The sequence below is a fragment of the Gracilinanus agilis genome, chromosome 2 (assembly GCF_016433145.1).
Source record: "Gracilinanus agilis isolate LMUSP501 chromosome 2, AgileGrace, whole genome shotgun sequence".
Classification (NCBI taxonomy): domain Eukaryota; kingdom Metazoa; phylum Chordata; class Mammalia; order Didelphimorphia; family Didelphidae; genus Gracilinanus; species Gracilinanus agilis.
The window spans coordinates 524310704-524322342 of NC_058131.1; the positions used below are offsets into that span (position 1 = coordinate 524310704).

An 11639-nucleotide genomic window follows, 5' to 3' on the forward strand; every position below is an offset into this window, starting at 1 on the left:
CTCATGGGTTGAGGTGGACATGATTGGGGATGTAGACTCGAAACTACCACACCAATGCAACTATCAACAGTTTGGAAATAGGTCTTGATCAATGACACATGTTAAAACCAGTGGAAATGTGCATCGGCTATGGGGGGGGGGGGAACTCGGGGGGGTGTGAAGGGGAAAGTAGGAGCATGAATCATGTAACCATGTTAACTTTTCTAAAAAATAAAAATTATTAAATAAATAAAAAAAAAGACTGAATCTTCCTGAACTTCTCTTAAGGAACTTCCCCTTAATAGAGACTCTATAAATGAAGCTTTGCTTCATTCACCTCTGGGCCTCTGGCCCTCTGACTCTCGGCTGAGGGTTAATTAGATCTACCTGGATAATTAGAGGATCATAGTAATTTACCATGTTATATTCTCATTTCCTCATTTCTTCTACCTCTTCTCAATTGTAAATAAACTTCCATAAAAGTCAATTTTGACTTGAGATTATTCTTAATTGAGGATTGATAATTGTTCAATCCTCTGGTGACCAATCTTAAAATATATATACCCAAAACCCCTTTCCCCCCCCTATAGAAGGAACAAATAAAGATAGTTAGATGAAAATCAGAATAAACTAGAAGGGAAGAGAAAAATGGGAGGACAAAGCAAAGACTTTTTTTTTTGATAAAAGAGCAAATAAAATAAAAATAAAATAAGAAGTTGAGGGAAGGACAGTATTAATTGTTTAACTGAGGGGAAACAAAGGAGACAAAAGGCTAGGTTGGACAGTTCACTAAATAAAAGAAAAAAATAATCATTGAAGAAAACAAAGAACTTGGGAAAAGACAGCCAAACAGAAATAGAGGAAGGAAAGAGAATCAGTAGAAACAGGCTAAAGTTAAAGTATTTTAAGCAAAACACATTACAAAGACAAAGTAAAGACAAAAGAAGAAACTGATTTTTTAAAGGCAATACTAACAAAGTGGAGGAAAACAAAACCTAACAATTATAACTTTACATGAGAATGGATCAAACAATTAAAAAACCCTCAAACACTGAAAGAATGAATAAGAAAACAAAATTAAACAATCTTTTATATACAACAAACATAACTAAAAAGTAGACATATTATAAATGAAAATGAAAGGCTCGAACAAAGTTTACTATGGCTCAGATGAATCAAAAAAAAATAAGGTTTTTGGGGCACCTAACAATTATATTAAAGAGAATGCTAATGAGATGGCGTGTAATTTCTGGGATGATGGATATTAAAGTATTCCACACACATATTATGTCCCTGAGAACTTGTATTACAAGATACAAAAAAGAATTAATGGACTAAATCTGCAATTTAAAAAATAGAAAATAAGTAAATCTCGAACAAGTATGGAAAAGAGCATTTCAAAATCAGAACTGACTATATAGAAATATATGTCAGCATTACTGAGAATCTAAAGGAAACAGTAATATCAACACAAATCAATAGAACATGAAATAGAGATCTTAAACAATATAATTTCAGGCGATGAAATTGAACTTGCTGTAAAGGAGCTAACAAATGAAAAACAAAACGCTGGCCCAGACATTTACAGATAAGTTCTATCAAACTATTTAGTACTGACTAAAAACCAAAAATGTAGATCTTTGGAAAATACTAGAGAAGGAAGAATCAGAAATAACTGCAAACAGATTACTTGGGGGAACATTTATTTGACAAAATTGCTGGGAAAACTCAAAAGTAGTTTATCAGAGGTTAGGTTTTCACAATATACACAGCAAGCTCAAAGTAGTTATATATCCTGGATATTATGAATCATATCATTAAAAATACTTAGAAAAGAGTCAGATTACCATTTGCAGCTCTGAGTAGGGGGAGAATTTCTTATCCAAATAAGGGATACAGGTGATCATAAAAGATAAAACATATAGTTTCAATTACATTCAATCGAAATGCTTTTGCACTAAGTCAATTCATTAAAAAATTTATTAGGCACCTACTATGTCCCAGGTACGGGTTAAAGCTTTAGGAAGAAAAAGAAAAGCAAAAAAAAAATTTCTGTTCTCAATAAGTGTACAGCTGAAAGTGAGAGACAAGAATAAATTAATGAAACAAGCAAGAATGTCTTAATCACTGTGTGTGAAGCATTGTAATAAGCCCTGAGAAAACAAAAGGAAAAGTAGGAGAGTTCCTGCTCTCAGGGGGTGTACATTCTAACAAAGGAGACAACACATGGAAGTTTTCAGCTGCATGTTGGATAGGAAAATCCTAAGGCACTCATGGTACAGAGGCAAAGCAGATGTTAAGGCCTCTTCTTTAATGTCATTTTGACTGATAAAATCGTATCAGTTTTTGATGTAGAACCATTTGACAACCAAGGTCTGGGGTGGCAAGAACTTTCCTTCCTGACTCTTCAGTAGCTATGGCTGTAGCATCTGAAGGAGCAGATGACAGGCTGCATATCCACAGATGTTGCTTCTCAGAATGATAACTGAGTGTGCTGGATTGGAAGCATTATCTTCCCAAGACTCTTGGCTTTCGAGGCCAGCCACAGGTAATTCTTATTCAGTTATGGAGAATGGAAGTCTTCAGATGACAACTAGTAGTCTGAATCATTTGCAGATATGAATACTGATAAGGTACATGACTTTGACCTATGTCTATAAGAGGATATTAAAATCTTGTAAATTGCTGAAATGTTAGTCTGTAAGATTAAACGTGTGTAAGCAAGCAGAAAAGTTGGCTACTTTCAAAGATTAATGGTGATGTTCACATAAGGTTCTTGAGGTAAGTCTGCGACATCCTTTCAACAATGGACTTCTAAACACACAAAAAGAGACCAGAACCATCTATGGTCCTAACTCTTTACCTTACACTACAATCATCAGGTGATATACTGATACACTAGCTCAATATTCTACTTTTAGTCTATGTATGATTATGTGCCAAGAAATATGATATTACTATGGGATCATAGATTTAGAGATATAATGGACCTTAGAGGTCATCTAGCCCTTCTTCTAAAAAAAAAGAAGTAAAATGATTTGGCTATGGTCACAGAGATAGTAAATAGCAGAGCCAATAATCAAACCCAGGTCCTTAAGGCTAAAAATTCAGTTCTTTTTTCATTGTACCTTGCTGTTTCTTTTAAAAGTATGAACTGTATAACAAATGTGCCATTGGATATTTGTATATTTTTGTCATAATTTTAAAAATAGTATTACTGAAATAAAGGGTATATGCAGTCTAACAACTTGTGAATTACAGTTCCAAAACATTTTCAATACTAGCTGGATCAATTCAATTTTGCTTTTAGAGGAAAATATTATAAAGAAAAAATTACTAATTTACATGGTTTGATTTCTACTGTATGCCCACCTTTAAGAACATTTTAAATCTAAATTCATTGACTGTGATTGTTCTTTTTTGTCAATTTTGTCAATATGTCAAGGACCTGTTATCTTAATGGTATGGAAACAGCTTCCTCTAAATGCAGATCACAATACATTTAAAAAACCTATGCCTTCTGTTTTAATGTCAATTCTAAGTCAGAAGAATGGCAAGGTCTAGGTAATCAGAGTTAAGTGACTTGTCCAGGGTCACACAGCTAAGAAGTGTCTGAGGCCATATGTGAACCTGGGTCCTCCTGACTCTAGCCTTGACACTTTATCCACTGTGCTACCTAACTGTCCCAAAATATATTATGAACTACAATCTTAGTTAACTGAGGCATAATACTTAAAAAATATTTAATGTTATATATTTTTCCAGACTTGTGATTTCACTGTAAGGCAAGTCCCTCTACAAATGCAGACTATGAACTGCTCCATAATTTTCTTCCTTAAGAGAGTTGCCTGGGACACTGAGAAGTGAGGTAACTTGCCCAGAAGCACAAGTGTCAGATAGATGGGCTATGAGCCTAGGCTGTAATGATGTTAAGACTAGTTTTTTATCCACTGTCCCATACTACTTCTCTAAACTGTAACAAACCAACAGGATGGTATTTTAGTACTTTGTAGAGAATGCTGGATACATACCATCTTTCTTTTTTATTTTTTTAAAAACCCTTACCTTTCATCTTAGAACCCATACTGAGTATTGGTTCTAAGGCAGAAGAGTGGTAAGGGCTAGACAATGCGGATTAAGTGACTTGCCTGGGGTCACACAGCTAGGAAGTGTCTGAGGCCACATTTGAACCCAGGACCTCCCATCTCTAGGCCTGGCTCTCAATCCAATGAGTCACTCAGCTACCCCCATCACCTTCTTTCTTTACAAGTACTCTATTCTTTATAGAAAGAATCTTTATAAAAGTGATTAGCTAAATTATTTCTTTAAAACAAATCTATTGCATTTACTCTCCCTTGATTCCTTTCCTACTAAGAAAAAGCATAAATAATGTACATTCCTTCTAAATAATTTGACTTTCTCACTAATAGGAAATACCAATTTCTCCTTTTCAGTTATTCTAGCTTTAACCTTTGATTTTATGAACTACTACTTTGCTCTTCATTCTTTCTCCTTTGGAGATTGCATCTCCCCTGTGACTTCAACTCGATTTAAATTTCGTTAGCCTTCACTATACAGATTTCAAAATTTTGGCTGCAAACGCTTTATTTTTAAATCTATGCAGGGCTCTTCCCTAAAATCCGCCACTAGGGGGAGGTTTTACCCATGTTATGAATTTGATTACTATTCTAGAGTGGGAATTCACACCAAAAGAATGGAGTTTCCAAATAAAAATTATGCTAGCATACATATTCCTAACTTCCAAGGACACCTAAAATACCATCAAAGTGAATACCTGGAGCTGTTGAGTATTCGTGGAAACAGTCACAAAATTATACTGAGCCAGAAGATTATAAATTCATGCTCTCATGTACAAGTAAAACCTCTCTGCTACTAAACAAACCTTTTTTTTTTAAATTCAGCTCTTACACAAAATGTCTCTAACACTCTGCATCTTTTTTCTTTCCTCAAATCCCCAAACTCTATGGTGATTCTTCACGCCACAAACAAATGACCTCTCCAATTTCTTACCGACAAAATTTATACTTTATATACTCTTTCCTCCTCTACCCTTTTTTAGAGGAAAAAAAAAAAGGAACAGCCTTTCTATCACAACTACCAATTGACCTTTCATATCTCCAGAGGAGGTAGAGCAGATCAATTGTTGACCTTTGAAGCCAGAAGACCAATGTTCAAATTCTGGCTTATATTTTACTATGCATGTGGCTTTAGGTAAATCAGTTCAATTTTCTTATCTATAAAAAGAGAAGTGACACAAATGGCTTTTGAGGTCCTTTCCATAGCTCTATATCTATGAGCCTATCTAATTAAAATTGTGCTCTCTTTAATCTTTCCTGCCACCAGCTTCTTTTTGTTTGCACATAAACATAGCCAGGTCTCCCCAATTTAAATTCCTTTCCTTAATTATTTTACTCTACTTGGGTCACATCACATCTCTCCCCTCCCTTTGAAACAACAGAGAATATTTTTTTTTAAACCCTTACTTTCTGTCTTAGATGAGTATTGGTTCTAAAGTAAAACAGTGGTAAGGGCTAGGTAACTGGGGTTAAGTGACTTGTCTAGGGTCACATAACTAAGAAGTATCTGAGGTCAGATTTGAAACCAGGACCTCGTGTCTAGATCTGACTTTCTATCCACTGAGCTACCTACCTACCCCAAGAACAAAATATTTTCAAGTTTTACTCCTTGATCCTTTGCAATCTGGTTTCCATCTCCACCATTTGCTGAAACTGCTTACTCTGAACCTCATTATCAGGAAACTCACTATCCTACAAGACTGCATCAGCCTTAATACTCACACCTTTGTGTCAGTAGCCTCTGATTAGAAGGATAAAGGGCAGAAGGACAAAGAACTCTTCTCAAAGCCTCCATTTAAAGCTGCACTCCTTTGGAATGGGCTCCATCATGCCAGGTATCTCAACCTACTCTAAGTATTTTAGCTTTCATTTGTATGTTATCTTTGCCCATTAGACTCCCTGAAGGAAGAGATTTTTTTTTTTGTGCCAAGTCCTATTGATTTCACCTTTGCAACATCTCTCAAATAGGGCCCCTTCTCTCCTCTGTTACTGCCATTACTTTAGTGCTAGCCCTCATCACTTCATTCCTGGCCTAGTGAAATACCTTGCCAATAGATCTGTCTGCCTCAAATCTCTCCCCATTCCAATCCATCCTCCATTTAGCTGCTAGTGATTTTCCTAAAGCACATGCCACTCACTCCTAACCCCTTTCCATTCAATAAACTCTAGTGGCTTACTATTCCCTTCCACAATTTCTTCACTGGCTGTTAATAGTTGCAAATGCTAATCTTACTGGTACTAAATCTGAGAAACATAGCATTAGGGGGATAAAAAAGGATGAATAAAGAGAAAGAATTAGGGGGAAAGAAATAGGGAGAACACAGAAGAAAACAGTGAATAGTCAAAATGCCAGCAGAGATCAGAAGCAGAAATAAGTTTAGTAAAAAGCAGGATCACAATCACTGGAGTTAAGGAATAAGAGAAAACTGTAAAAGTCAAAGAAGAGGAAAAAAAGTACCTTCAACAAACTGCTGAGAGAGAAAAATGTTTTACATCAGTTATCATTGAAAAAAAAGTCTTGTAATCAAGACATAGAGAATTTATACAAAGATACAAGACCAAGAGCCACTAGAAAGTTGTAAAGGATCTGAACAGACAGTATTCAAAAAAAGAACTATAAACTATCGATGGCCACATTAAAACATGCTCTAAATCAAAGTAAGAGAAATGCAAATTAAAACAACTCCAAGATTTTACCTTAAATCCAGCAAATGGACAATGATGACAAAAAGCAGAAACAGTCAATACTGGAAGAGTTGTGGGAAGATGGAGCTGTGAAGTGATCCAACAATTCTGGAAAGCAATTTGGAATTATGCAAGAAAGGTAACTAAATTGTTAATTCCCTTTGATTGAGTGATTACACTCCTGAGCACATGCTGTAAGGAGGTCAAAGTCCAGAAAAGAAGTCTGTTAACTTAAAAAATATTCCTAGGAGCACCTTTATGCTACCAAAGAACTGGAAACAAAGTGAAAGCCCATTGACTAGAAAATGTGAATATATGAATATATATGAAATATTATTGTGCAGTAAGAAATATTAAATATGAAGAATTCAGATAAGCATGGGAAGATATATGTAAAATCTAGTACAAAATGAAACCAACAAAACAATATACACAATAAATTCCAAAAAGTAAGTGAATAGAAGACCAAAAGAAAGACAAACTCCATGTAACTGTAAAAACTAAAATCAGTTCTGAAGAGATTTAAAAAAGAGAATTAGACAATCATGGGAGTAGTTGTACTTAAACTTACTGGTTGTTTTTGCTCAACTATTTTCATTTGTTATAAAAGAGATTTCAGTCCTACCATGAATATATATCTTCATGCATTTACATACATACATATATATATGACTGATATAAAAATATAGATATACATAAATACAGACATGACTGGTATAAAAATAAAAAACATCAATAAAATTTATTTTAAAATAAATACCAATATATAGAGGTTAGGTTCTAAATTTAATCCATGAGGTATAGTCAAAATTACCTTTGAAAACCTCTTAAATTACAAATAAAGTATAATACATTATCTTTAAACAGGTCTAGCCAGGAAAGGATTAGGGATTCTCTAAAAGAAAGCTATAGGTATCAGAGTGCATGTGGAGCTGAAATGGTTGCTACAGAAAAAGTTGAATGTAAATTATTGTTTTGAAAGCAGCTAGCTAAAATTATTGACTAGGAGATAACAAGATTTCTCAAATAGTATAAAGTAAAAACAAAGGCTTAGTTGGCAGGAAAACTAATGATGAAGTAAAACAATACTCTTAAAAGAGTCTCAAGTATAAGTGTGATTACATTAAAGGAGTGGTTTTTATCTGTGTGTGTGTGTGTGTGTGTTGTGAATCCCTTTGGTAAAGATGATGAACCCCTTCTCAGAATAACATTTCTAAGTGCCTAAAATAAAATACAAAGGATTATAAGGGGAACTAATTATGTTGAAATAAACATGTAATTTTTTTCCCCAAATTCATGGACCCCCTGAAATCTATTCATGGAGAGGATTGTAGATCTTAAGCTGAGAACCTTTATATTAATGAAGGATGATCATATCATTATATAACTGCTCCTTCTTCCTGCTTCACCACAGCAATAGAGGAACAAGGAAGCCAAAGGAAATGCAGCAGGGATTCCTGGCTAACCAGGAGTGAGGAACACAAATTAGGCTGCTATTCTCATTAATTCTACATTTCTAATCACAATGAACCTATATGATGAAGAGAAGATTCTGGAATCATATTTGGGCTAAACACTTGGAAGCAGGAGAATGAAAAATATCATGGAAAGTTTCAGGGAGAAGGTAGCATTTGCATTGAGCCAACAAGGCCATTCTATAAAGAAGGGAAATTATAAACAGTAGCATAGATGTGGGAAAGTACTAGAATTATTCAGGTAATAATGATTACATTAGTTCATTTTATCTTAAGCATAGATTATATGAAAGGAGAAATAGTTGTAACCAGATGTTAGGGCACTTTGAATACTGGGCTAAGAATTTTGGATCTACTCAAAATATTTTAAGATGGCATGATCAAACTATAGGAAAATAAATATGGCAGCTAAGAATCAGATATGATTACAGAAGGGAGCAACTGTGGACAACAAAGCCAGTTAGGCCAATTGTAACAATCTAAAACAAAAAATAATAAGGGTTCAAACTGGAGTAGTGGCACAAGGAATGGATATGAGAACAGCACAACAGTAATTGTTCAAAAATTATATCCCTTAATACAGGTATAATCTAGTGGAATTGCCTGTCAGCTCCAGGAGGAGGGAAGGAAGAGGGGAGGGAGAGAAAATGAATCATATAAATATGGAAAAATACTTTAAAAAATAAATTAATTACATTTAAAAAATTATATCCCTGAAGTATCAAGAAAGTTAAATTATGTTCTGTATATTCTTTTTGCTAAGGCAGAAAAGTATGCATTACATTTTAAAAAATGTGAAATAACAGTGCAAGAGAAAAGTTCAGGTATTTAAAAAAATAACCCTTAGTTATTTAGAAAGTTTGCTTATTTAGATAACATTTCCAGACTACATTGTAGTCTGGATTGTTACTGTGTTATTCCTGTTAATAAAATGAAAACCAGTATTTCATATTATTACAGAAAAATACTATATTCTAGTCAAACTAGACTACATATCACCTTTCTTATCCTACCCCTTCCCTATTGCCAAATCTATATCTTTTTGAATATATTCCATTTCAGTCAAATATTTATCTAGTATAGATCTAGTACACGGAATTATATCTATCTTTGATCATGCTGTCCCTCATATTAGAACATACTTCCCAGCTCCACTTCATAAAATAAAATTTTTCCCGACCTTCCTTCTAGACCCAGATGCCATATTCTCTGTGAAGCTTTCTCTCAAACTCCCAGCTGAAAGTAAATTCAATTTCTCACAGTACTATGATCAGACCTCTACCTTATACTTATTATATTTTGTCTAACATCAGTCTCTTCTGTATGTCTTATTCTTTCTACTAGAATATAAGCTCCTTGAGGATAGGATAAACATCTTGTTTTGTCTTGATATCCTTAACACAAAACACAATATCTTTTACAGGTATTTAATTTTTGTTGAATAGTATTTATACTGTCCATCTAAAATATGTGACTTTTAACAAATTCTACCACCAAATAAAAAAGCAGAATCACCATAAAAAGCTCATCTGTTATGACCATGTCTATGTGTTATTCTTACTTACAGGTAGGCAGATCATCAGCTTTTGCAAGGTCATTCTCTTCTATTCCAGGCATGCCGGCATCACCAGCTCGTTTAATTTGTTCTGCCCAAGAAATGACAAAATTATATTTCTGTATTTTCCCTAAGAAAACATCTTCCATCTTATTTTCATCTACTTTTAAAAATTACTTAATTAATTAAGAATATTTTTTCATGGTTACATGATTCATATTCTTTCCTTCCCCTCCTCCTCCCTCCCATAGCCAATGAGCAATTCAAATGGGTTTTACATTTCATCTACTTTCTGATACCCTTTGTCATTGACTTGGTATTCTGGATCATCACTCTCTGAAACAAGAAAAATCCCAAATCCATTTACTTTTCCCATTCTGTTTATCAAAGGAATATTTAATTATTTACAACTTGCAGAGAGGGGAAGGATACAATTTTGACACAATACTGAAAACTGCAGAGGCAGAGTGACATACTGGATAGAATATAGCTATGAAGTCAGAACCATCTAGGTCCCTGACACATACTAGCTTTATCACTACTATTTAAAAAAAATTATATATATATATATACACATATATATATATATATATGAATTTGACCACCTACTATATATTTTCTGACTACCTTCTATATAACTATTGATTATATGAAACTGACAACCTGAAACTAATCTGAGATCATTAAACATCTTTATAAATTTGAATGGGAAGATTTACAAACAGGAAGAAAAAAAATATGCCATTAGTACTTTTTTAAAATACCTTTCCCATGTGGAACATGATTGCTTGAGGGTTTTTCATTCTTATCTGCAACACTCTCAACTTCACCTGGAATATTTTTGGGTACTTCCTGTTCTTTTGTATCTGATTCAATTACATTATTCTGCTGAGTCTTTAAGGCCTCTTGCTGTTGAAAAATATAGATTTGGTAAATAGGAAATCATTTTCAATTCCAAATATTACATATTTGTTTACTTCTTACCTGTCCAGAAATAATTAACCTTCCAACTTTTTAACCCCATATATAAGAAAGTGTCACATGGGATATATTGTTATACATTGGATAGGACTGGGAGTCAGAAAAGCTATGTTCAAATCTTGGCTTTGACACCTGTATGAACACAGACAAATCATGCAACTGCTTATCCTGTTTGCAGATCTGTGAAATATAAATGTGTTGGGCTTGCAGGACAAGGGTAAGGAGAGGTATAAATAAAACCATCTTCTGCCCAAGGTTATGAGGAAAATATTATGTAAATTTTAAAGTGCTATATAAATATAAATTGCTGTTATTGTTTAGTAATAGGAAGTCACAAAGGAGTAACAAACTCATTTTTTAAAATTTCCAATTACAATAAATGGCCTAAAATGTTAGGCCTTGAATAATATAGAAATAGGTATTAAGTGATGACATTTGTACAACCAAGTGGAATTGCTTGTCAAATCTGGGAGGGGGAGGGAAAGAAAGTGAATAATGTAAACATGGAAAAACACTTAAAAATAAATAAATCTAAAATGTTAGGCTTACCTAATTAACCAATTAAATATGATATTGAGAAAAATATGTTAAATTATGTAGCTATTTTTGCAAAAAAAATTTTTAATGTATATCCCATTATTGGAACCAAAAAATAATAGGAGGAAGAGAACACAATTTCTGCCATTGTTAACATAAGCCAGAAAAATGTACAAAGATGTTCACCTGCCATTTCTATCTATATTACCCCTTGTGTTTTTAACAATAGTATTTATCATTTCCCAGAAAATCCTAACCTTGCATATATAGATGTGTGTGTGTATATATATATATATATATATATATATATATATATATATATATATATAT

At 33.5% G+C, this 11639-nt stretch overlaps 1 protein-coding gene across 2 annotated transcripts in view; it reads right to left on the reverse strand.

The window, feature by feature from the left end:
• The window catches only part of GOLM2 (golgi membrane protein 2), a 117164-nt gene that overhangs the window by 44281 nt on the left and 61244 nt on the right, over positions 1-11639 (reverse strand). For both annotated transcript variants that reach the window (XM_044665079.1, XM_044665078.1), the window contains exons 5-6: positions 10556-10700; positions 9802-9882 (exon numbers count right to left, since the gene is read on the reverse strand). In XM_044665079.1, the coding sequence (XP_044521014.1) occupies positions 9802-9882; positions 10556-10700 (226 nt within the window). The remainder of the gene's footprint in view (positions 1-9801; positions 9883-10555; positions 10701-11639) is intronic.